This window comes from Odontesthes bonariensis, chromosome 13 (genome assembly GCF_027942865.1).
Source record: "Odontesthes bonariensis isolate fOdoBon6 chromosome 13, fOdoBon6.hap1, whole genome shotgun sequence".
Taxonomy (NCBI): domain Eukaryota; kingdom Metazoa; phylum Chordata; class Actinopteri; order Atheriniformes; family Atherinopsidae; genus Odontesthes; species Odontesthes bonariensis.
The window spans coordinates 14,673,748-14,701,392 of NC_134518.1; the positions used below are offsets into that span (position 1 = coordinate 14,673,748).

The 27,645-nt window shown below is 42.5% G+C and overlaps 2 protein-coding genes across 2 annotated transcripts in view; one reads left to right on the forward strand and one right to left on the reverse strand.

Annotated features, from left to right (window-relative positions):
* Nucleotides 1–27,645, reverse strand: part of ctnna1 (catenin (cadherin-associated protein), alpha 1) — a 72,370-nt gene that overhangs the window by 24,110 nt on the left and 20,615 nt on the right. The window contains exons 8-9 of the mRNA XM_075481076.1: nt 4,082–4,162; nt 3,691–3,843 (exon numbers count right to left, since the gene is read on the reverse strand). Coding sequence (XP_075337191.1) covers nt 3,691–3,843; nt 4,082–4,162 — 234 coding nt within the window. The remainder of the gene's footprint in view (nt 1–3,690; nt 3,844–4,081; nt 4,163–27,645) is intronic.
* On the forward strand, nt 8,099–13,988 carry lrrtm2 (leucine rich repeat transmembrane neuronal 2). Its single transcript, XM_075481075.1, has 2 exons — nt 8,099–8,776; nt 9,410–13,988. Exons 1-2 carry the CDS (start codon nt 8,773–8,775, stop codon nt 11,053–11,055), a joined length of 1,650 nt encoding a protein of 549 aa, XP_075337190.1. The 5' UTR covers nt 8,099–8,772; the 3' UTR covers nt 11,056–13,988.

Below are 27,645 nucleotides of genomic sequence, written 5' to 3' on the forward strand. Positions count from 1 at the left end.
AACATTAAAGAGCATCTTTACTATCCAACAAATCAAGCTTCCCCGGCTATTATTTCTAAATGTTCTTGCATTCTCCAGAGTAACATTATGCATCCAGCAATTTTCATGTGAATATAGGTCAGCGAGTCTCCCATTTGTCGGTGATTTGCTTGCAACAATGCTGCAACGGGATGCCTAGGATATGAGGAACTGTGCCAAAAATGGGATTATCCAACAGACAGAAAATGTGTTGAAACACGATCATTTTCAACAGCAAAAAACCTAATAAAGAGACTCTGCTGTAGCAGGAAGCATTTCTAAACTTATTTTCTACTGTTTGGATCACAAAGAAAACACGAGGCGTGAGAGACTATCACAAACGTTTAAAGGTAAACCCTCGTTTTTATCTTAATAGCCCAACATTAAAAGCTGCATAGTGTCATCGCACAGACGAGGTGACATTCAAGAACTGAGACTGAACAAAAGCAAAGCAGGAGAAGCTGCATGTAAGAACAAAAATGATAATAATCTGACAGCCAAAACATTCACCTTAACTTATTTTTAGGTTATATTCCGTGTGATATTCAGATATCATGATCCTTCATGGCCCACTCAACTATACTGGGCCCTGGATGGAAAGATCCAAACTAGTGAATAAAATACCTCTATGAAAGAAAAAAAATGAAATGAAAATCATCCATTTAAGAAAAAGATGAATTCATCCATTTAAATGCTGGTGCTGGAAAGCCTCAGTGGGTGTGCGAGTGGTGGACTGAATCTGATTATTGAAAGATCTTCTGCTCCCTTGGTCTCCCCACTTCTAGAAAATGCATGCCCCCACATCAAATTTCGTAGTAATTCTTTTCTGTTGAGAAGCACTTCTTGGGCTGCATGGGTGAAGTACTAAAACATTAATATAAACATACCCTACATCACTATTCAAACGCATTCAGAGGCCACGGGCAGGACACTCAGTAATCCATGAGGAGGGGTAAGAAAGTGATTACATAAGGGAAAAAACTGGCACTTTATGAAAATATGGACACAGGACTCTCCATAATCTTTCACATAAGCTTTTACCAACTCTCACTGAAAGCCACTGGGTGAGCAGCTATTCCAGCACGAAAGGGGGGACGGTGGAAGAAGCCAAACGAGGAAAATTCTTCCTTCGGGTTGACTGACAAAGCTCTTCTTGCAGCGCTGTGACACACAACTTCAAATGTCAAAGTCTTTAGTGAGTCTACGCACAATACGCTAAGCGAGCACACACACACACCTCTTCTTTCTCACTGTCACCTTTTTTTCCCCCACCTTTAACAAACAGAGCGCACGGGCTCGGCAGAAATGCCCTCTCTGCCAGTCTAAAACTAAAGCGAAGGATATCATGTAGACACTAAAATGATAAGACAGAATATGACCATAAACGCCCACTGCAAGCACTTCGTAATTCCAAAGCTATGCAAGTTCAATAAACTGCGTTGTTTCTCACATTCAAAAATAATTTCGTATGCCTCCTCACATGCAAACATCTAAACGCTTCGAAGATGAAGGCACGAAGCTAAAGGAAGTGCAGCTGTGATCCCACATTGTTAATATTTCTCCTCAGAGAGTGTGTGTGTGTGGGGGTCAAAAAAGGGAGGAGAAAAGATGAGAGTATGTTTTCATAGCCAAGAAAATGCAGTGTCATCACTGTATAAACTAAACGGGGAGAGAAAAAAAACGGAGCAGTATTTCTTTTTTAGTTGTTCTCTCAGTAAACGTGATAAAACGCTGCCTTTGAAACTGGTTCGAAATCATTCTTATTCTGAAAAGACAAACTGTGGACGTGATGTCATTACTGCAGGAAACGCTTTATTTTTGCAATGTTTGGATGCGTGTGCCAAAAAAACTGAAATGATTAAATAAATAAATAAGATTTAGGTCGGCAACAAACTAAAAAAGGAGAAAAAAGGTAGCTATTAAATTCAATCATTTTGCACCACGGACCGTGTACCATTACACTGGATTGGTGGTCCGTGGAAGCGTTTCTGCATCCTCACTTCTCTTGTTACACGTCTCCGAGTTTGTGTTTTTGATTATGAGCTTTAAAATAAAAACACCACAATGTGCACTCAAAGGAAACCGTTGCTCTAAAGTACATTAACTAACCTGCCATCTAATCTCGCGACCATCACGTTGCTTATTTGAGAGCCTCAAAGCTCGGTACATGTCAGATTGAATCTATTTCTTTTTTTCCCCTTCATTCTCTGAATATGGGTCAGTCATAATGTGGCTCTCAAATGTGTGTGAACTAATAGGCCATTCGCCTCTGGGCGGCCCACACAACCCATGATGTCACACAGAGCCTAAAGTTGCTGCATCTTTGCTGCTCTCGCTACGGAGTAGAAGACATGCTGCCTATATAATACTGAAGTGACATGTTAGGGGGAAAAATGATGTCATTTCCCAAGCTATCTTGAATTGAAAGCTAAACATACACACGGAGGGCTTCTTTGTGAGACTTTTACCTCATGTGCTGCAGCATCTGCAGTAACTTTGGAAGCGATGTGCAGCTGTTCTTTAGCAAGGAAAGTCTTTAAAGAAAGCCTTCCACGGCTCTGCTTTTACACAGCCGTGTTCAAATGTAGAAGAAATTAAAACCTTCACCATCAACTCCCTCGTATGTTTGTAGATCCTCTTAGATGAAACGGGCCCCAAGTCTTTTCCCTTCTCCTCCCGCTGTCTGTTCAGGATTTACAGGGAATGTGGTGCAGTGTGTGTTGGTCAGCTTCACAAACCTGTTCAACTCCATGTTATCTGACAGCTGGCAGATGATGTGAGCCGCTGGAACTTGTGCATATCAAACTAGTGAAGTCCTGCTCCTTCCTCCCCTCACTAAGGACGGAGCTGGTTGTATTTTCTTAAGTTTTCGCAGCTCCCTGTTCATTAAATTACCGACTGTGACAGTGAAAGCTAACTTTAGCAGCGACTGTCTGGAAAGAATATATTTGTGTAATTCCTTTCATCTACATAACAATGCTTACTAACCAAAGCTAGGCATTCTATAGTGTGAGTAGTTCACCTAAATCTGCCTGCAGAAGTGGTGCACAAGCATTAGCAAAGTCCACCAATGCCATGCGCCAATGCCTCATCTGACACTCGGACCTTCAGGAGCTGCCTTCAGGGTCTAATCCCCAGTGTAGGCCATTTCCCCTGGTGAATGAGTATGCTGCGCAGCCCCGACAGGAAACCGGTCACTTAGAAATGTCAGCAAATGATGCTCCATCTCAGGCATGAGAGGATATACGAAGAGTGGCCGAACCAAATATCTTACGTTTTGGCTTGGTTTTCGTTTGATGGAAATCTCTGTTTGCTGTGTTGAACAGAGTCGCAGAGAAAGAACGGAGAAACCGAAGTTGCTTAAAGGTGGCTGAGCAAGAAAAAGAAATCTATGGAAGTGAGTTGTTGAGCCGGCCCGGTCGATTACAGTTTGCATCGTGATGATCAGAAGACCTAAATGACTGAAAAATGTTTCATTGTTGGAGGCACAAATGGAAGAAGACCGTTAAACCGACCAGCGCCTCAATAGGGAGAAGGATGGTACGATTTACGTGAAAGGCATCAACAAACGGGGTCAGACATTTTTGGTTGACGGCACGCATTTGATGACTACACATTAAGATTTTAACACAACTGGAAGTTTATGTTTGCTCCTTGAAAATGATACATTACCTCAATCAACTTGTTGGCGTGCTCACGGAACACCTGTGCGTATTCCTTTACTTCTTTCTCGTTGCCATTCTTGGCAGCTTCAATCAGAACCAGGAGGGGAACGTTGGTCTCCAGGAAAGAGTCGGAGACGTGGTCCATCACTGCTTTGCGCAGCTGAGACGTGAGAATCGAAAGAAGAAAACGGACTGTTGAAATAATACACTCCCTGCGCACACGGTCGAATATCTCAAACACATTACATGAACTGCAGATGCTATACAATATTTGTTTGGGTTAAAAGCTTCGACAGAAACATTTCCGTTTGTGTAAACATTGAGGTGATGAGCATGGTGAAGACACAAGGGGTGGGGGGTATGAATAAATAATGCTCGCAAAAAAAAGCCAAACAAACCTGTCTGCGGAGGTCTCTCGTCTTCTTTGTCATCCGGTCGATGGCGGTGTTCAGAGCATCGCTCCGATCTTTCCTTCCCGCCTGAAACGGAAAGAGAGATGGGAACAGGTGAGTGCTACAGTGCAGTAACAACAATGACTCATTCATCAGGTATGCTCAAAAAGCACACATTAATAATCCTAACAACCCAACCACCAATCCCTCTTTTTATCCACATATCATGCTGTAAGATGCATCACATCATCTGAAGTAAATGTCAGAATTTTAAGATTCTTTTTGCTGATGAAGGTTTTTAGTCCTGGGAGGCAGATCATGCAGATGACATGACTCTCTCACACACACTTATATGGAAAACGTTCTGGTGAGAATGAAAATGATCAGTCTTTTTTAAGTGTAGCCTGTGTTTGGCAGATACCCAGCGTAATCCCATTCTTCATCCTTTTATTTATTGCAAACCCTTGTAGCCTACTTGGACCAGCGCCCCCGTTGCCCTCAAATAAACACTGAAATTATCGCCGAACCCACAACGTTAACAAGTGATTCCTGGAGCACAAAGCAGTTGCTATCAGGCTTGTGATATTTAATGTTGGAGTTTGAATAAGTCTTGCACTAGATGCCACCTTTCTGTCAGGAGTTTCGTTAAGGAATTATCATCTTTGAATTACTCAAAGATGATTAAACAAAAGAAAGAAAAAAGTTGATGACTCATCCTGCACCTATGTAATGCAACGATGTCCCAAATATTTCAAACACTTTGAGAGCTCGTGTAAAAAACGGTGGGTGTCTGTCATATTTTTGTGTGTAACGCACTGTCTGCCATTTATGAGGCCGTTGAGGATTTTTTTTTCTTTTTTTCTTTTTTCAGCCGATTCAAGTGGAATCAGGGTTGGATCCGTCGGTGGGAGAAATCTGATTGGCTGTTAAATATAGGGAATTAACTAAATGCGTTTGTGTGACATTATGTACTTTACAAAGCATGGAGCTCAAATGCTCTATAGCATTAAATGTAAAAAAAACAAAAACACCCACCCAGATGAAACCGAGGTCTTTGAGAAGCCTGAATATGTTACACTACCAGCTGAGCTAGAACTATACTGCATCGCAAAAAAAAGGACACAGAGCTAATAATGAAGTGACTATGTAAACACAGCTTCCTTAACCGTATTGTTTTTCTTTTTTAATATAATCCATCTTCTGGTTTCCATTATTGAACAACGTACAGACTACGACTCCCTTCTGCACTGCAAAGTTATACAGGGGGCAACTCCTTCGGCCAAGCTGGGAGCTGGACGTGGTCTTTGCAGTGAGAGTTTTTTCCCCCTTTCGTCGTGATGCTGGCAGAGTGAGGAGACGCAGCAGGGGGCCTTTTGTTGCTGCTGGTACTTGACATGGGCTCGGTGTATAGAACCTTTACACAAAAGGCATCGGGGTGCTCACTCTGACATGACGTCCGATAAATGGAAGCAGCGCATGTCTGAAAGGGGCTGTGACAGAGGTGACTCTGTAGCACTGTTGCTAAGCAAAAGCAAGTTAGCCAATGTTTGGGAGAGCCAGACAGGCTGATGATCACAGCCGCATTTTCAAAATAATGGGCTCTCCCTGTAACACATTAGGGGGTTTTTATAGATCCCCATTTCAGGTCAAAACAAAAAGGGAACTAATTGAATGTGTCCACATCTCTACAGAGATGGTCCGTTATTTTATCATACATGAAAAAGCAGCTGTAAGGAGCTTGCAACTACAACTGATCCCTGGTGAAAAGCATGACTTAAAGGGATAGTTCGCCTCTTTTGACATGAAGCTGTATGATTTTGTACAACGATTTTGTGATGCAAATGTATTACTCTTTTGAACGCATACTGTTTTGAGAAGCAAAACGCTTTATTTTTTTAAACCCCAACCAACTAGCCGGACTACTTTCGTCAACGTCAAAACTAGGCTGGAACTCGGCTCACAGGACGCAGCGGGGGGCAAGGCAATGTTCATAAACGATATTGCTAATATGGGATGTCATACAGCTTCATGTCAAAAGAGGCGAACTATCCCTTTAAGATATTTGGATTTCTTTTCCGCATATATAGTTTGTGCCGCTTTCGAAGAGGAGAAGTGTTGAATAAAAAGTAAGAGTTAGGTACAAATGGTTTCTTGTATAAATTAGGTACAGTAACACTGACACAAAGCAGTTACACCACTAAGCTCAGCACAGCAGTGAAAGCCCTGACCACAGCAACCCACTGAGCACAGAAATGCTGCCGCATTCTTTGAACTGCTCGAGCATAACCAGGACATGTAAAACTTTGAGAAAAGGTGGAAAGATCGCGCAGGAGAAAAAAGGACAGAGCGAGAGGTGCGCTGATGTTGGAAAAATCGTTAAATCAGATTAAAATCAGATGAACATGGAGGGCAGCAGAGGAAAGGGCAAAGAACCTGCTGCATTTCGGGCTGCTCATCTGTCTTATAACGCTTAAATCAACTGCAGCGTAACACCATGGATGATGGTGGCATTGACCTGCCCCATCCCCCACTACCCTCTGCCCAGCCGGGGGTTATGCACATAGTTAGGGGCCAGGGAGCACTAACAGCACAAATCCCCTGTGATTTCATTTTGGCAGGATGCAGCGCTATGGCGGGGTTTTAGCCTGCTCTTTCAATCCCATTTCATCCATGCCAAGCCTATATTTAATTTCCAAGCAAGAGGGCTCTGAAGCACTTCTTCAGGTGCTCATTATAGAAGCCATTTCTCTGCAGCGTCTTTGACAACACTGAGGTGAGTCTCTATCCACCTCCTTAAAGGAGAAGTTTTTATTTTTATTTTTTTTTTTTTTTTTAAACCTGGACCTGATTTCTGGCATGAAATATGTTCATCTATTCAGTTTGGTGAAAGTCAGCGTCCTTCAGAAGATATTTAGATGATGAGATCCGCGTACATCCATATAACGGGAGTGAACAGGGCGTAGAGAATACAGCCTTTAAATAAGGCCTTATCTGTCTTTATTTCACCAACACTTTAAGCAGAATGAATGACTGAACGCGTACTATTGCACTGTTAGCTCGTAGTTGCCGTGTTGTTGTTATCCGGGGCCATCGGGGGGCTTATAGGAAGCTTTCTACACACGCGTCTGACGGGATGACTTCATCGACGCGCGACGCTTTCAGCGGCAGCTCTGAGCTAACAGTGCAAAAGTACGTGTGCGTTCATTCATTCATTCGTCTTATAAGTATTGTTGAAATAAAGACGGATAATGCCTTATTTAGAGGCTATATTGTCTATGCCCTGTTCTCTCCCATTATATGGGTATACGCGGGTATTTTATGCCAGAAATAAAGTCAAGGTTTAAAAAACAAACAAACAAAAAAAAAAAACTAACTTCCCCTTTAAGGAGGAATTAGAGAACATTCTTTCCATCAAAACCACAACTTCACTGGACAACGCAAACATAAATGAATAAAAATCCATGGAAATGAAAAAGAAAGGCACCAAGTGTAAAATAGTAAAGCTGGGTCCACAAAGCAGCTGGACCTACATTACAAAGTCAAGCTAAAAAAAAAATGGAAGCGCTGCATTCAAAACTTGGCTCTTCTGAATATTAGCCATGGTCTCCTGTAATGAGATGAGGAAATGCAGCACACTTTGTGTTTGTGTAGAGCCACAAGTTACAAGCTATATTTTGTATGGTTGTTTTTTTTTTTTTGGACTCTTGTTCATGTCTTCACTACACATTCATTCGTAGTGCCTGCAGGACAACAGCGAGCCGGAGATTTACAGCTGTGGTCAGTTTGAACAGCAAGCTGCCGCAACACGTTCGAGATATCAATATTCTGACGGTGACGAGCCGGTGGGAGGGAAGCGGGATGCATGAGGGAGGTGGAGGAAGACTAAGGTGCACGAGAGCCGTGCATGAGGCAGAGAGCAAGAGAGTGAGAGGCTAGCGGCGTGTGTGAGTGTGTGTGTGTGTGGGAGAGAAAAGGAGAGAGAGAGAGAAACAGTGGTGATGATCGACGCCAGGCTGCCACCACTCTGTAGCAGTGAGTGGCTGCAACAAAAAAGCTCAGAATAACATCCCTGACTCCCTGCTCTGCTTTTTTTTTTCCTCTCCCTGCGTCTCAGCTATCAGACGAGGGCTTCGCTCACAGCTCTGCAGAGGTTATGCTGAGACGGAGCCGGCGTCGGAGGCAGAATCTCTGGTTGCCATCAACAAGTTAGGGCTGGACGACCACAACCATGAAAGAGAAACACTTGATCGCCAATTAAGCGTCTGAGGAAACATCACTGCGGTGGAAGGAGAGAAAAAAGGGTAAAAAAAAGAAGAAGAAGAAAAAGGGAGAGAAGGGGAGGGGGGGGGGGAGTTCTGTTCGCAGGAGTCGCTCTGGATGCAACTGATCAACTTAAGAAAATATGTAAATATTTATTTCAAGGATTCCTTGAATGAAAGAGGAAAATTCAATCACTTCTTTAAGCTTGGATTTTAAGTGGCTCAAGCAAAATCAAAGGAATAACTGTCATCTTGGGACATGGAATTTCACATTTTGTTTCAATTGGGTGGGTTCACAATTGCTTTATTTCCAAAGAGGTCGATTCCTTTTGTGCTCACTCAAAAGGGCTTTTTCCCTTTGGATTTCTCTTCCATCTGGTTGCTCCAAGAGTCTGCAGAAAAGGACAGTTGAATGCAGCCTCCGATGTGCACAAAAGAATGGGTAAGTTAGCCCTTTATATTGTGGGTCTGGACATGAATAGGGAAAATAAGTAATAGTGAGGGAGGTTGGGGACTAAAAGCTCATCTGCCTTGTCTGTCTACTGCGGCGGTGCTTCATTTACTTTTCTTCACAGACACCAGTTAGGATGACACAGATTTTTAAAATCCATCTGTATTTCACAGAGGAGCTGTACAAAAATCTAGAAAGTGCATTTATTTTCTAATTCGAAGGATGATGGGTGATGATCAAAAATTAATAATAGAATAAAAAAAAATAAAAAAAATCCACAAATAAATGACAAATTTATGACAGTAAGGAAGAGGGAGTTTGCATTCAAGCCTAACTACGTAGCACAAAATGGGATCAAAATGTGCTTAAAAGAGAAGTAATAAAGTCCAGGTCATCGACCACTAATTGTCTAATTAAATGACATTTCTTTAAAACAATTATCCAAGAGACATGCTCTCTACTTGTGAAAGTTGCCAGTGTGAAATGTGTTGTCTGTTATACGTTTGGGGAAGATGGAGAGCATACACAAACAGCACAAACGCTGCGATGAATTAGTAATAAGTGCTCTGCAGAGATTACCTTTCCCGCCCCACAGTTCATTTTCTTGTCTTTGAACCCACCCAGGTTTCCATTCAAGGTGGCCATTGGTGGGACCTGCACCAGTGGCTCTGAGTGTGATCAGCATGCTCCTAGCGTGCCTGCTGTCTCCTACATCATGCACAACCTGCCCTCAAAAATGCCGCTGTGAGGACCTGCAGTTCTACTGCGACACCCAGGGGCTTACAGCACCGCCAGACGGTGTGGACAAAGGCGCCCTGGGGTTGTCACTACGCCACAATAGCATTACCGAGCTCAGCCCTGATCAATTCTATGGTTTTAGCCAGCTCACGTGGCTACATCTAGACCACAACCAGATCACTACAGTACAAGAGGACGCCTTTCAAGGGCTCTACAAACTGAAAGACCTTAATCTGAGCTCCAATCGTATCACCAAGTTGCCCAACACAACCTTCATCCACCTCATTAATCTTCAGATATTGGACCTGTCCTTCAATCAGATGACGTCATTGGAACCAGAGCTGTTCCACGGACTGAGGAAGCTCCAGATACTTCACCTTCGCTCCAATCAGCTTCGTACGACACCCGTTCGGGCATTCTGGGACTGCCGTAGCCTGGAATATCTGGGCCTAAGCAGCAATCGTCTACGGAGCCTGGCCCGGAATGGATTTGCTGGGCTCATTAAGCTTAAAGAGCTCCACTTGGAGCACAATCAGCTGACCAAGATTAACTTGGCCCATTTCCCTCGCCTTGTTGCCCTCCAGTTTCTGTTTCTCCAATGGAATAAGATCAGCAACCTAACATGTGGCATGGAATGGACCTGGACTACTTTAGAGAAGCTGGACCTAACAGGAAATGAAATACGTGTCCTGACATCTGATGTATTTCAAACGCTGCCAAATTTAAAAATTTTGCTGCTGGATAACAACAAACTGAGCAGCCTGGATGCCCAAGTCTTGAATATGTGGCAGTCTTTGGGTACAATTGGGCTGTCAAGCAACCTTTGGGAATGTACCAAAAGGATTTGCCCTCTGGCCACGTGGCTAAGCACTTTTAAGGGAAGGTGGGAACATTCTATTCTCTGCCACAGTCCAGAGTACGCCCAAGGTGAGGAGATACTCGATGCCGTTTATGGGTTCCAGCTTTGCCAGAACTTTTCAGCACCAGTAATTCAGACCGTTAGTACAACCACAGACGCTACTACAGCTGCAGAGATCACAAGCTCCTTGTTTGGAATTATGCAGCCAACCCCCACACAGGACTATGCAGAGGATTTTGGGAGCTTTACCACAGCCGTCACCACCACCACCACCACCACCACAACACAAACACCACGCACTGCTCAAGCAACTACTGCTTTGTTGGAAGAGGCAGCTGTCACGGATGACTTCTCAGCTACAGACAACACAGTCATGACTCAGAAGGTTATCATTGGAACTATGGCCCTTCTGTTTTCATTCTTTTTCATCATTTTCGTTGCGTATATCTCACGGAAGTGCTGCCCTCCCACCCTGCGGCGGATACGCCACTGTTCGGCTATTCAGAACCGCAGACAGATGAGGACCCAGCAGCGACAGCCGATGGCAGATCTAGCCACGCAGGTACCCTATAATGAGTACGAGCCCAGCCACGAAGAGGGGGCCCTCGTGATCATCAATGGTTATGGGCAGTGCAAGTGTCAGCAACTGCCTTACAAAGAGTGTGAAGTATGAACTCTTATTTATTCCTAGACCATATGGTTTGTCATTTGACCATTTCAGATGATACAGGGTTTGCTTTTTTGCTTTTTTTCCAATTTATGTATAAAAGAAAAAAAAAAAGCATAATTTCTACAAGTGAGATTTAAGAACATGTGATAACTCTTGAATGCTACAAAGTTAGAGGTTGACAACTAAGGGACGAATTAGAGAGAAAGTCACAAATTTATTTTTCTATGAATGCAAGGTTGTTCATATCAGCCAGGGGCAATCATTTTAAAGAGGAAAATTGTAAACTGTGAGATTTGTCTCTACATTGTCTATATTCTGCAGCACAGCTAAACTACTTTGCCAAAATGGCCCTCTGCTAACAGAATACAGTAAGTGGGGAGATATGATTTATGCCATTTTTCTTCTTAGAAAGGTGAATATTTGAAAACTTATTTGTAACTGAATCAGAGGCACAGGAAGACAGTTACTCGAACACGGGGGCAACTGAACTCGATTAACCATCAAAGTGTTCCATTTTGTAGTCAGTATTTGTTTTGGGGATAAACATACATCAAAAGGGTACAAAGACTAAACACCCAAGCTCTACATTTTAAATGCAAAATAAAAAGGTAATTTGTACAACTATTCCTGGAGAATGAAGAATACACTCAAGACACTATTTATACCAAATACGTATGTCAATTAAATTAACAAGCATCCACCAGGTCATTATACTGTGTTTATCAGTATATTGACCCCAAAAAAGGAAAAGAAAAATTTATATTGAACTATATTAATTTGGGAACAAGACCCTCTTAATCAGACGTTAGACCGTAGACACAATGCTGATTTGCAGCTGACACAAGGTATTGGATGTTTGAGCGATTGCTCACAAGAGCCAACGATGACTAATAAATTGTTAACCTGTGGAACACACCAAGCAGTGTTCATCTGTGCTTAATCTCCAGTTTACACTGTTGCGTGAAAACTCATGGATGTCACAACTCACATCTGACACGCAGAACAAAAATCATAGGAAACTTTAATGTACAAAGATCTCTATATGGATTGCACATTTCCCAGATGCCATGCCAACTGTGACCATATTTCTATCAGCTTAACAGAGTTAAACATATATCATTTCTCTAATTTCCCACACCAGGACGGATATATAAACACACTATTGTGTTGTAGCAGGAAAGAAAGGAACGGTGGAAATGCCAAACAGTGTGACACTTTATTCTAAAAATAAAAACCCTTTCCCAGTACCCCATGCTCTTTACCACTTCCACACTAATCAGGACTGACAGGCTCAAGATTGAACCAATTAAGGCAAGGCAAAAAGAATCTAATATTCTGTCACCCACACCAGTGATCCAGCAACATTTAGCTTCTCCATCACACGAAAATAGTTTCTAGAGTAATCCTCCTCCACACTACACAGAAACACCTCTAAAGCCTCTAATTTTCAGACCCAGTTCTTTATGGGGTGTCATTTACAGCCTGAAAAATGCATTCATAGTGAATAATAAATATCCCATTTGTTCCTGGGTTTGAACGAACAAGTGTCAAGCTAAACTGCGGTCAATACCCCGAGAGCAAATGGAGATCCAATGATAAGCAAACAGTAAGCTTGGGTCAAGACACATTTGTATGCAGGAGGGAGTGGATGTGCATTAGCATCAGACTGAGGCTGCTGCTGCAGCTTCGCACTTCTTTGTGCTGGATTTTGGTTGTGGGGGCAGGGTGAAAGTGAGAGGGATTGAGAGAAATTGATAAGATGGTTGAAAGGGTAAAACTATGGCGTAATAACTTAAAACAATGAGCAACCCCCCCCCCCCCCGGCCGTGTAAAGACAGAGAATGGAATCCATTAACGACGGTACCTTGGGCTTTAAATGAACACTGACTACACATTAGGGACGATTTCAGCTTGCCAATGTCTGCACACTGAAAAACGATCAAATTCTTCATGGAAATCAGGAAAATCTATTGTATTTAACATATCTAACACCCCTTTTTGGTTATGTCCATCAAAGTCAGCAATTAGGATTACAAGACGTTTTTGGCAGCAGAGTTTGTTTGAGTGAAATACATCATTGTAAGGGATGGGAATGCATTTCCATTTGTGGTCTCCTCTCTTATCAAGTGTGTCAAATTTTGGCTTCAAACTCCTACATAAAAAGCTTGTGTGTCAGTGTCTCAGCAAGTGCTCATATGATGCCTCCAAAAATCAAAGTGCAAATGTAAACCAAAAATTGTTAACACTCCCATGTTTGAATTCAGTGAAAAACATTGCATACACTGATCATGTTTCCAGCGTCGCCACTTCCTGATTTCAAACCTCCTCCAGCTACGCACTGCTTTTACTACTGCCCTCCTAATCTGTCTTGCATGTTCAAAATTCTAAATTGAGTTGAATATTTCTTATTGTCATTCAGCTAGCATTAAGGAGAGACCTCATTTTGATTTCAGAAGAAGAAGAAAAAATGAGGGATGTATATGGGATTCCAAGAGAGTTCTGTCAATCATTTGACATTTCACTGTTAAAGACTACAGCTGTACCAAGTGACTGGAAATCCACAATTTGTAGACTTATGCATCCCTTTGCACTTTGGCTATTTGTAAACTGTTTTTGTTTCCTCTTGTCATCCTCTAGCCTTTATCCCAACCCTGCCTAAAAAAGATGAAAAAAAAAGAAAAAAAAAAAACCCAAAACACACAAATGAACCAATCCCTACTCTCTTACCCGACCTCTTTGTGCAAAATGAATGCTTTTCTCTTCCCATATTCCTTTTGTATTGTAATATGTACAATTTCATATCTGTATAGTGGATAAGATGTGCCAAACTGAAAAAAAACAACAAAAAACAAAGGAAAAAAAAACAAACATTGTCCCCTCAAAACATATATTTTTTAAATAAAATGGTTATAATTTACAAAGTGTTTGCAAACTGATGTACGCTGACAACTTGGTGTGGTCTTTCATTTCATTTTGCTTCAGTGTGTACGTTTATCAGCTGATAAATATACTCCGACGCACTAAAGGAAACGTAATATCGTACGGTTTAAGGTTACTTTCTTAAGGCCATGGCGAAAATGCCGATTCAGCTCCACGTGTACAGAATGATTTAATTGTGAAATCTACTTGTCATAAGACACAAAAATAAGGTTTCGGAATCAGAAGTTTGAAAGCTTGAAAATTTTTTCACAAGTGACAGTTTCTCCTTCGAAAACAGTTAGGATTCAGTGATGATAGGATTTCTATCCAAATCATATTCAACAAGATGGAGGCAGCAAATAAAGAGCTTTGTTTTAAATGAAACCACCAAAACTGTAGGACCTACCTTGTAAAAGAATTAGGATGAATGTCAAACATTTAACTGCCATAAAGGTTTCATTATCAACTGTACAATCTAAAATTGAACGGCTCACCAACCGTTTCCTTTTTATGGCAAAATTGAATGATTTAAAGCGGGTGAACTTGATTTAATTACCGTCACGACTGCTGTGACAACATGAAATTTTAAAATGCCAGCTGTTTTAAGCGGAGCCCGAACAGCCTGACCGTGGATATTACATCAGTTTTAAGCAAAGTGTGGATTTCATTGTAGAACATCTGATGTGAAATGTTTATTACGCCGTCAGGTCTGAAGCCCTCTTTCCAAACGCCTAATGTTTAAATAGAGCTGTGGGAGAAGAGGAGCAACATCTTCATTCAAGCTGATGAATCAAAGCAACTCTTCCACTTTTTCCTGTTCAGGAGACGAGTCGCAGACATTTTATGGAAACAGGAGCAGCTCGTGTGCTGCTCCGTGGAACCTGAGCTATAGCGGTCACTGGAATGAGACATTTTGGGTGCGCGATAAAAAATGAAAATAAAAAAATAAGTTAAAACGTAATTTTGTTATTACTTGTTTTTAAAAAGAGCAGCTCTGATCAGGTCACTGTGAGGTGCAAGAAATTGAAAATACGAGTAAAGCAGGAAGAACTTGCTTCGCATTTACTCTGGGACCTGATATGAAGTTAGTTTTAGCCTCTTTTTTTTTTACAAAGATGTATACAAGTTTTGGGCATTTTTACTCGTTTCTTCTTCTATTTAGTCAAAAACTAAAAAAGAAACTGGCGCATCTCCCCAAGGTAACATGTGGGAAAAGGGCTTTGTGCTACACTTAAATGAAAAGTATTTCTTCTTCTCAAATAAGTGAATCACTTTCCTTTTCATTACAAAGCTTGTGTTTGGGAGCAGTTTTAATAAGGTTGTGTCTGCTTCACCGAGGCAAAAAAGGCTTTAATAAAATACTTTGTAGTCGATACGTTTTACCAACAGAATGAATGTTTCTGACATTTTTAACCCACAGCACTGATGTTTTATCTTACAGAAGGACGGGTTTGGGTTTTAACCAAGTTCCACTTGGAAAGGAAAATGCTGCTTAAAGCTAAACTAGAGGATGTTAAATACTCTACTCATTCCAATCATTTGGAGAGAGAAAGATGCTGCTACGATTGGAAAATGCAATAAACCATAAATCAGTTTCAACAGAAGGTGTTTTGACATGAAGCAGCTACAGTAATGCTCGTTAAACAGGCGTAACGCACAACCTGCAGAGTAAGAGCCGCGGTGTGCTCGACCTCCACACCGTTTGTTGTCGCGTCACACAGTCTAGCCAGAATAAACTGCTATGCATTGTAATACAAGGTCGTCACGAGTCGAGAGGAAATTGTTTGCTCAATGCAGTTTATTCACATGAGCATGACAGAAACACACTTAGAATCATGAAGCTTCATCCTTATATCTGTCGTCCATTTATCAAACTATATTTACATTTGAGTGGTTTTACACTGTTGGGATAAAAGAAAAACACTACAGGTGGTAAAGGCAGTTTTTGAGGAGTTGATGATTCTGGGAGACGACAATACTACCAAGACTTCGGAAGCCCAACTCTTTGTAGTTGGCCAGAAGACTGCCAGTAACACTGTGCTTAATGGGAGGTAAGTGAACAGGCCATGGCTATAATATAAGTTTACAGTTTTTGTACATGTCATGTTGCCATAACAATTCATATCACCATACAGAGTGATATGGTTGAGTGTAGACAGAGTGGTTGTGTAAAACAGCAGCAGTGGATGGAAGCAGCTGTAATTATCACTGTTCTACACGTTTAGGCTTTCTGAGCAGGCAATGTGATACTCGTGACTCTTTAATTGTACTACATTAACAACGCAGCCGTTATAAAGTCAAGACCAGGATATTTATTTCTGCAATAACTGCCCCCAATTACTGGAGATAAAAATCACACCATGGAAGAGCACTGCTGCTTATTCATCAACGCAACATGGCGGATTCCCTTGAACAGCTGATCATATGTCAAGTTAACCCTCAGCTGCTGAGCATGTCTGTCCATTAATGAGACTGCGAGCAGATCACACTGGCACTGTGTTGAAGGTGATATGTATGTGTTTACTATGTCCAACCATGTCACATTTTAAAATGTTAGCACCAGGGGAGTTATTCACACGCGACACGGACACATTCAGCCGCCGCCAGATTGATGGGATGCACTGCGTCTGTGAAAGGAACTTTTGTTTCCCCCGTTCTTCAAGTCCTGCCATTTAGAAAAAAATCCCAGCACTCCAGATGCTGAGACGGCCTTTGCTGCCTCTACCCCAGAAAGAAATGTTCTTAATGGAAAATTCAGGCATTTTCTAGACCAGCTTTATTGCTTCTGGGGTCTAAATGATTGATAGGAACAAAAATGTTTCAAATAGATCCGACACCAGCAAACACATTATTGCCAATCCTTGAACAACCGTAAGGCAATCTTAGATGTAATAGTACATAAAAGGGCTAACTTTTTTAGTTATCCGTCCAACACCCCGAAAGCAGCAGGCGTCTTTGCTCTCGCAACAACAAAAATAAAGTGCTGTTGGTGTATTTCTTGTATCTGATTAGGAACAGTCATGGAGCTCAAAATGTTCACGGAGGGTGCCTGTGGTCCGACAGGGTTTTGTTTTTCTTCTTTGTATGCAAAGTTATAGGTTCAACATCCGTCTGGGCTCGGCCCCTGGCCATAGCAGTTCACGGTACACACTCTACCCTTGCGCCGAGACTTATCGCTCAATGTCCCGCCCCTCCGTACAGCTCCCAAACCTCCTGTTTAAAGCCTCTGTCGGACCGTCAATCCGGGTGGCCGAGTAGCTGCAGGTGTTCCGTCATGACCTCTTTTTGTGGTTGTTAGTGGGTGTGTGAATGTGTGTGTGCGAGTGTGTAGGCTGGGGTCTTCTGTTCAAGTCAAAATTGTTGATCACTTGCTTCAACTCGAGTCGCCCTGTGAGTAGATTTGTGTAGCCTCACCTGGAGGCACTGTTGCTAGTTGGGCGCTGTGCCAGGTCTCAGATTTGATATTTTACATATGCACTTACACCTTACGTTTTGGGGTTTTTTTTGTTTAGAAACACTAGGTTTAGAGTTGCAACTCGCTGCTGTATTTCAGTTTGGTTAAGTCAGGGAATTTGGTTGCTTCTTTTCCTCATTAATTATTAAGTGTTTTGACTATTCGAGTAGAACACCCTTAGTTCCCCCGTTTACGTGCCTTCTGATCATTTCAGCGCCGACTACCTCGGACAATTAACCACCATCTCCGTTTCAACGGTTTCTGTTTCGTTTTTTTTTTTGTTTTGTTTTTTAAAGCAATATAGCCCTGATATGAGGTGGAGACGGAGAAAAAGGCAACATAATCCATCCCAAGAAACAAAAATGGACAATTTCACAGAGCTCGCACAGCGTGGAAGTGTCCCCCACCCAATCCTATTTTTCATAGCAATTTTCCCAATATACTCATGTTTACAGTAATTGTGGGTCCTATAAATAACTGCAGCCATAATTAGTCTTTAGAAATTAAATTTGTATTTAGAGATCATTATGATTTTCTGGCACAGGAGTGTCTCACTGGCTTCCACCGGGTGTTTTAAGTAGTGTTGCACCGATACCGATACCAGTATCGGGCGGGGCCCTGATCGGCACTAAAATGGCGGTATCGGTGAGTACCAACAAATAGGGCGCCGATACCATTTCCGATACTTGTATGACACTTGAACGTCTCACGACACTCACTACACTGTGTTGTGATCACTGTGCAGCTATCGCTATTGGCCTGCTCCAAACCAATGAGAGCGGGCCAATAGCCGCTCTTAACCAATGCCGGGGCAGCTTTTTCTATGTGTGAGGAGCAAGACGTCTGGCGACACGGCACTCTGTCAGCTGGGGAGGGTGCCGTTCGCAGTCACCTAGAGCTGCCGGCGACGAAGACAGCTAGCCAGGGGGAGTTTGCAGCGCGAGTGTGAGGAGGGGAGGCTGGGTGCCTCCTGTAGTCAAAACAGGGTCCACGATAGAGAGTGCTGGACCGCCATCACTCCCTGTGCGGTCGTGACAGCGCACTACCAGCCGACAGCCAGTTACCGTCTTCGCCGTCCAGCAAAGCCGTTACCCCGGGGAGTTGGACGGCGGCACAAGCTCAGACCCCGGGGGAGGGTCTCGCCAAGTGGGCGAGTTAAGTATTCCTCTCCTTTTAACTTTGTGTTTTAGTGTTTATGTATAGGTCGGCCTATTGTTATGTGGTATTGATTAGTGGGGTTGCGTGGGGAGCAGTGACGGGTCTGTGGTTAAACGGGCGCCATATGCTGCAGGTTAGCCGCGTGTTTTGTGGTGTGTTGACTCTGTGTGCTGTTTAAAGCGTGCCTTAAAGCTAGTGAAGCTAGCCTGACTTGTAGTGGGGTTTCATTCCGTGTGCTGTGTTTAAAGCGTGTCTTAAAGCTAGTGAAGCTAGCCTGACTTGTAGTGGGTTTTCATTCCGTGTGCTGTGTTAAGGGTTAGTCTGTTGTGTGTGTCGCAACCAAGGAAGCCTGCGTTCCCAATCCTTCTCTCTCTCCATTAGATCGGAGCCCCCCACCCCGTGTGTTTTATGAACTTGTAAACTAATAAAGATTTAACATTTTACATCCAAGTAGTATGCAGCTCTTCATATATATATATATATATATATACCGATACCACTCTGTTTGAAAAAAAAAAAAAAAATTGTTTATATATATATATATATATATATTATTATTTTTTTTTTTTCAAACAGAGTGGTATCGGTATCGGCCGATACTGCACAGCCAGGTATCGGGGCCAAAAAATGGTATCGGTGCAACACTAGTTTTAAGAAAACAGCAGCCATATCTTTATCCATCTGTACAGCTACGGCTCCCTCCTGAGCATCTCAAGCCAAGACTGTATCCTGTAGAGACTGTGTGTTCATCAACAGCTGATAAAACAGAGTTATCCGTCCATCTATAAAAACATACCCCTTAAAAGCAAAATTCTTGAAGAACCCAAACGATATGGACTCATACGTTGGCATTAGGAGAAATTCAGTTTTTTGATGACCATCGGTTCGTTGGAAATCAGGAGAGCATCAACCAAAGGCAGTGGCTGGTTTTTAAGTGGTGTGTCCGGCTGTGTCATATTGATTTTGTCATGAAGCTGACATTCGTTTACGGTTGCCACGGCATTAAAGGGAAAATAAATGTCAAAAAGAATCGCAAGTGGCTTTCTGCCTAATTGTTATTTTTAACATCAGCATTAGTCCAGAATTTCACAACCTGCGCATCGCTACCGTATTCACATGCATTCAATTGATATGTTGGAAATGAGGGATGTGCATTTTAAGTGAAAATACCATTTTAAAAAATAATAAAATCACTGGGGAATTACTCAATTTCAACCATTTCCTTAATTTTTCTACTTTCAACATTATTTTCTGCCACCTAAGTAGCGTGGTCGTACTGCATTACCACCAAGCGCCAGTTAAATATAACTAGAAATAGCTCCACAGATATATCTGTGGCAATATAACAGGGATTGTTATAAGTCGTCTGATAAATCAGAAACAGGGAATGTTTTCTGTCCATAATAACTGAGTACAAACACCAGTCAAGTTAGCTTACATTTGTAAGTGCTAAAAGGTCTTTCTTTTTTTTTCTTTTTTTTTTATTAAAATCCAGATTGATGCTTTGTGTGTAAAATCTACATCTCCCCTTGTATGCTTGGGTTTTCTCCAGTGCCTCAGTTCTACTTTGGCTCCAAGATGTGCACGTCCAATGAACCGGAAACAACTGCAGCCTGCAGGTGCTAACGCAGGTGTGAAACTGTGCACACGCGTGTTAGCCTTGTGACAGAGGGGTGACTCGTCCACAGTGAACACTGTATATTGCTGAATAGGTCTTCAAAAAAGCTCAGTTATGTCATAACGAGGATTAACGTGGTGTGAAAATGACACACTGAATTCGCTTTTAATAAGTCTAGCTTACTACCTTAAGCCTTCTCATTTTCTGGCTTAGCACTAACGGGGCATTTAAATGATGATTTTCTGATAAATGTAACTGCAGTTCTGTTAGATTCTGAAAAAATAAATAAAATAAATTTAGTAACAATTTAAAAAAAAAGGGGGGGGGGGTTACCAACCACTGGGCCACAGACTGACACTGATCAGAGAGGGGTGCCAACTCAGAAGCCAGAGTGGTCATCTGTAAGGTCTCCACATTTCCCAGACACATCTATGAAGGCCTCATTAAGGATGTACAATATGAGGCTTTGTGGCAGCATATGGTGACATAGTAATGACACATAATGACTGGTGGCTTAATTCTGACCGCACGGCTTTGTAGCCAAAGAGTGAAGATAAAAGAGGCCCAGAGCTTTGAGCCAGTAAAAATCCCGTGTCGCAGGGTAAATACTTTGCTTTGGTAACTTACAGAAACTGCTCTCCTCGCGTCCGATAAACAGAGTGTTGATAACAGACGAGGTTAATAGAAAAGGTCATCGCCATCGTGATATTGGCATATCATCTTATTATCGCTTTCTCTCTTGACTGATTTCCCCGTCTTCAGGCAGACAAAACGGTGACGATCCAAGTGGAAAATTAGGCGGGGAAAACTGAGAAAAGTCTGTCAAAAAATAAATGACAGTCGGAGGGGAGTGTGCATATAACAATGCCTTGCCAGAAAAACTGTCATAGTGCCAATGAAATCATTCAACACAGAGGGGTGAAGGAGAGCTAATAAACAACAAGCATAGCTGCATTGGGCTCGTCTACTTGCTGGCAAAGCCAATCAAGAAGCCCAGAGCTCACCAGCAAAAGATCAAGGGCCATGTCTGAGAAACGCTGCCTGAAAAGCAGTTACTGGCAGACCCGTGTTTTATGGTAGCTGTAAATATATGGAAAGCTGTGGGACACTAAATCTTGTCCCATTACACTATGTGGTGTGTAATTTGTTTTAATTAATCATTTAGAGAATTTAGATGCGATTACAAATAGATAAACTGAACTGCTGCTTTGACACTGGTCGTGTGGTAGTTCTCACATCTTTGAAACTTTCTGCGTTATTAACAGAATGGCATTAAGAAACGGGAAAAAAAAAAAAAAAAAAAAAAAAACACGACTACGTTGGTCCCAAAGTTGAGTGAGCGCGATAGATGGTACGAGACCAGGGCGCCAGACTCGGGGCGCTTCTACACCAAACCGATGCCAAGAAAAGGCTGCAACAGCAGACCCCCTGCGGTGTCTCCTCACATCAGCAGCGCTGAGGAATAAATTTGCACTTTAACACATTGCAAAGACAACCTGCAACTGCCGACTTTGCAGTGGAGACGGGAGCAGGAGTCTAAGGCTACGTTCAGACAGCACACTGAAGTGACCTAAATCCGATTTTTTTTGGGCAGACATTAGACTTTCCTGTTCCAAAGAGGTTAGCAATCGTACGGTAGCAAGCACCTGTTGCCAGCCAGTACAGTCCAACCGCAACGCGTTTGCTCACCGATATGGACCGTCTGAGGTGTGTGTCTTGTCGTGATAGCGCTAAAGAAAGGCGCTCAGAGATAAATGAAAGACCTCCTTGTCATCCAAAAATTTTGAATGAAGTCCGCGTCTGAAAAGCCGCTCACATCACAGTCCCACCAGTCCTGGCTACGACGACGCACCCAAACGTGTCTTTACACAGGTCGCATTTAATTGCAATGTGAACGACCTCACAAAAAAAAAAAAAAAAATAATCGGAATTGAGCATCAAGGCCTGCAGTCTGAACGTAGCCTAAATGACTCAAAACTATGTTTGTATAAAGTCAGGTGATCAGAACTCAGTTTTTACTATCCAACACAGATCTAACTCATTTCTAGGCCGCTTCAATTTAAACTAAAACTTTTATTTTTAGTCAACATGTATGCTTTTATTAAGCATAAGCAACAGTTAAAGCAACATTAACTGACCGAGTTTGTTCTCTACGCCCAGCGGCCACTCTGAGTGATCCAACTGACCGACCACTGAGATTTTAGACGACTGGCTAAAACATTGCTCTCCAATGAAAACATACAGTTTTTTGGAGGGCCACCATTCTACATATGGTGTGGTGGGGATTGCACCTGTTTCTGGAGTGTGGAGGCACGCCAGAGAATCCAAAGAAGAAAAAAACTAAACCTCAAACAGAAAGCCGCATTAATCGTTCCCCCTTTTGAAATAAACCAGCATAGTTAAATCGTACACTTCAGAGCATTTATCAGCACTGCAATCAAAATGGGAAAAATACCAATTTGCAGTGTTGCATGAGGACTTCAGTCTGGGGGGCCGACACAGCGTCACTATAAACGAACCCCTCTCTCGTGCTTTGGCATTTCTCTACGTGTGATTTTGGAGGGGGGGGGGTGTTTTTCAGTTTTTTTCATAAAGACAATTTAATGCGACTTGATGAAGTAGACCGTTTTGAACTTTACTGCAATCTTAGTGCCATCAGCAGACGGATCCCTCGACCCTCGTCTTCTACTTCTGTGGGCTGACACACTCACACTGGGGTGTGTCGGCTCAGCTTGTGCTTCGCTGGGTTCTGCTTTAACACGTGTTCGGTGTTTAAAGCTTGCTCGAGTCTGACAATGCGTCCCCGATCACACTGAGAACAGCCCTAACGATGCGCCGAGTCCCTTTTTTGGCTTACCAATACTTCAAAGTGACAAACAAGAGTGAGTGTAGGGTACTTACTGACCACACTCAGTTAAACGGCAGCATGCAGAGAGCCACACCGGAGCTACCTCATTAACACACTGACAGATGTGCACATGACCTCTTATTCCCTTCAAACGTGAACATCATGAAGATAAAATACAACGATAAAAAGGCAACAACAAAGTGTATAATTAAAATACACATTTCGGCTACTGGTTATATAAAGCCTTTGAGAATGTATTTTTAAAGAGACGTTACAGCGCAGGCACAAAGACAACTGCATAGAGCCAAGAAAATTCAGCTACTCACATTAGATGCCCTAGGCAAAAAGAAAATGAGCGTCAGGAGAAGAGTGAGCTATCAACAGAGAAAGGGACGAACAGGGAGACGGGGATGGCAAAGGACGAAATGGGATTCAGCAAGAAGACAAAGTGCACGAGAAATGTTAAGGAGTGCCAAGCAGTAAGATCGCACTGGAAAAAAAGGGAAGTAAGGAGACCTGGGGTCCAACAACACCTGCCAGGTATGTCCTTTTCAGGCAGGTGAAAATGATCGCGTATCGTTTCAAGCTGGAGAAATTTAAACGTCAGTAGCTGTAGATGTCAAAGCAACCGAGCATCACTCCGCGATGCGAGACAAAACCCTGACAGAAGCTAGGAACAAGGGATGCATTATTAATAAAAAGTGGCAGAAAGTGTTACACTGAACACGTGCCATGCCAAACTGTCATGACAATATAGAATAATTGAGGTTATACTGTGTGGCAGTCCTGATGCAACATTACCCACCCCCCACCTACCTTTCCACTTCACTAGCTGAGTAGACAAGCTCCAGTCTTGTTAAATGATCATCATCGACATTGTACAATTTCCACTCCAGGAACGAAAGAGGGGGGACAACTATTGGCCTTATCCCAGTAGTTCAACAAAAGCACATGTTCTATACATTACAACGTTGGCCAGATTTCTGTGTGCAAACTTACTAAGTCAGCATTCCTTTTCAGAATAAAAGCAGAGTGTGGGTGAAAGCTTTATTAAATCAGCACGCTTTGAAGTTCTCACTGATCTCATGAAAATGGTCAGAACAGGTATACACCGTTCATCCAGCGATGCTGCTCACTGTGCCTCGTGTACCAGGGGCCTATATAAAGATCTTTACAGGAACTCTCATGTCCCACTTCTGCTTCAACAACTACGTTTGCACTAACACACAGAGTCCATCGACTGTGGACCGTGTAACGGATAGGTTGAAACGTTCAAAAGAAGAACCTAAAAGCACTCGAGAATAACTAAAGCCCGTGAGGGTCAAACAGTTATATGGGATAAAAACCATTCCATCTTGGCTCTGAAACCTAATGGGAAAAGGTCCCACATTGTATCAAACTGAAACAGAGCTTAGTGGCCATCCTCCCAGTTACTTTTATCTGCATACACCACACTGTGTGTAGCGCCATTGAAGCCATTTCTTTGTCGGATATTTCAGAAGCTCTTTCTTTTAAAAGTCCGTTTCAGTTTGTACCAACTGTGGTGCGCCTTCTTGAACTTCTAAAAAAAAAATTAACTATTCACTGAAGTGTTTTTCCAGGGTTCAAGTACATACAGCAAGACTACAAATTTCATGATTTGATTCCTGCCCACATCTTTTTGAGTATTTTCAGCTGCCGTATATTTTCACTACATATATTGATATGTCAAGCATAAACCTTCCCTTCAGATGGGTAGGAACTCTCACCCACCGTTGTTGCTCTGCCACGTACAAAATGATGCAATTTCTACAGCATAAATTTCGCATCATCGTTCTGCTTCCTGCACACTCGACCCAGGCACAACTACAGAGCGTTTCCAATTTTTAGAATGCCTTTGACACAGAATCTCCCACTATGAAAATCTGGATGGACAACAGTACAAGGGTTAGACATGGCTGTAGGGTGTAGAATTAACATTTTCTTAATGGCATGAAACATAAATATCACTGTACTTCTCCTACTCTGCCCAAGAATATCAGCACACACAACATCATCAAGAGGAAGTGATGTTTGTGAAGTCTGTCAACATTAATAACAGGCGCGGTGGGGTTACCTGTCACATAAGGTACCAGGTCGAGATAGCACCTCTTTCACTATGCTAAGTACATATCATGTGTCAAAGCTCTCAGAGGCTATATCGGGCCATTAAACGAGCAGGACAGACAATGACATAATGCTTCTCATCCGTTTTCTTCATCTGGCCAAACGAGTCGTTATATTTTCGTCATGTCCACTCATCACTGCGCTGATGAGATGTGTTGTTCTGGAAAGGGAGGTTCTGAAATAATACAGGAGGCATGAGTGCCACGCAGAGGACCGGTGAAGTGGAAAACTTGTTTTGAAGTAAACTGGAGTTTTTCGCATGAATGGCCTGAAGCTTAAAATAAACCGGCTGGGTTCTGAGTGGGCCAGGACAGAAAACCAACGCGGTGATGCCTGATCACAGACACGATAAGGCTCGAGAGATCGTTTTATGTGAACTGAAGTACACACCAAGAATAATAACTGCAACGGGGCGTAGTAAAGATCGTTCAGCCTGGGAGCGATTTGTTGAAATCTAAAGAGAAAAATAATCAACCACGTCCACGTGTGTTTTAAGCCGAGAGGAGGACTTTATAACGGCACATTACATAACTATCATGTGCGAGCTGGCAAGGAAGTGAATGAAATAGGAAAGCAATGGTATTCTACTGCTCCTGATCTAATAACGATAGCTGAAAATATAAATTATACAAAAGTTCATGAGTGGTGGCACATGAGAAAATTAAATGTCTGCAACAAGCATAGATTTTCCACCGAGCGTTCAAGTAGAACCTCCGAAACATCAGTGGGCGAGATGCTGTGTGGACACATCGTACAGTATCAGAGCATTTGCTGCTGCTGTGCGAGTGTGTGTGATGATAAGCGCTGACCTGTATGCCGCGGTAACGTACAGATACATGCAGCACTTCAGCCTCAGGAGTTATTCTCAACATGCAAAGAAAACGTAGAACTCTTCAAAGTGTCATTTCTGCATCACGTGCTGCCTTCTGTGCACTCTAAACTTCTTTCTCCTGCGAGCCCTCCCTCACACCTCCAGCCGTGAGAGCACTTCTGCAGCGGAAAGCCTCCCGCTGTGATGTGCTAGTGTGAACGGCAACTGCTGAAAAAGTACAGAGCTAACTGTCTGCACATTGCCCTGAAAATCTCCAGTGTTCATGTGGGAAACTTCGCTAAAGTGATCATTTCTAGTTCCTCCTCTCTGCTACTTTTACAGCAGAACGGCAAGTCTACAAAATCCATTTTTGGGTTTGGAACCTGCTGGAGTCAAACTTGATGCAGGACAATTAAGAAACTTGGGGAAAATTTTGTTTGGCCTTGCTATAGTAACTTGATATGTAGCCATGTCTGGAGGTGAAGTTATGCTTTTGGTCCTGTACTTTCACAAAATCCTTCAAAAGCTACTTAACAGAATTCACACGCGTGAAGCATGACAGACAGTCTTAGGGCTCAGTTGCATTCTGTACAAATGATCCAATTTCAGCAGCCATGCAAAGGACCACAGTCCAAAATGCCTGTGTTCACACCTGGATCTACAGTCTCAAAATATTACATTGGGCCCTAAAAGAAATGGATGAACCAGTTTATAGTATTTGCATTGTCGAGATAAACGTGCTCACTAGCAGCAGCTGTGTGAAGGGATGAAATCTGCACTTAACGCCACAATCCATTATAAGCAAATTACACCGTTTACTTTTTAACATCTCAAATTAAAAGAGCAACTCAGCTGCTTAATGGCCACAGGAATTAAATAAGTCTGAGTGGCAAGAACAAACTGAACTCCTACTCCTAACATCTGTGCAAAAACGGTGTTTTCACATTCCTCATCTCAAGGGGGAGATACTCGAACATTTTTTAAAAAGCTCAGATTCAAAAGTATTCAGGGGGAGCAAGAGCAGCATGCCCAGTGTCACAGTTCTGATGGCATTTCTGCACTGCCAGCTGCTGCCAAATACTTACAAAAACAAAGAGCAGAGGACATCAAAGTCGCTCCGGGTATTTACTATTCACACAGTCCTTTGTAGATAATCAGGTTGTAATGTTTGCATCATGGCATTCAGTTTGTTTTTTTCTCTGTCTAAATGTGTGACTACGTATCCTCTCACCTGGAGAGCCTGACGTCCCTCACAGCAGTGAACTTAGTCAGTAGATTTAGGCTGTGTGACTTTTCTTAACACCCTGGACCAAATCCAGCTGACGGTACTCTACAGCACCGAGGGGCACGACTAACAGGGTCGCCACTTATTGTCAAACTAAAATGGACACTGCTCGCTTTTTCTTTCCCCTCTTTGCACAACCATTCAACGGCAACCTGCCTTTACCATTCTCATCTCCGCCGTGCAGCTGTGTTGACGTTAAATTTAGATGCATGTCTCCGGTGAATGGTTGGCTAAACTCAAATCCACTGACATCAATTAAAGTGAAGACGACACCAGGCAGAAGCTGGAAACACTGATCAACAATGACAAATTTAGAAGAAGAATATGAGAGTATCCAACTGAATGTCAACTAAAC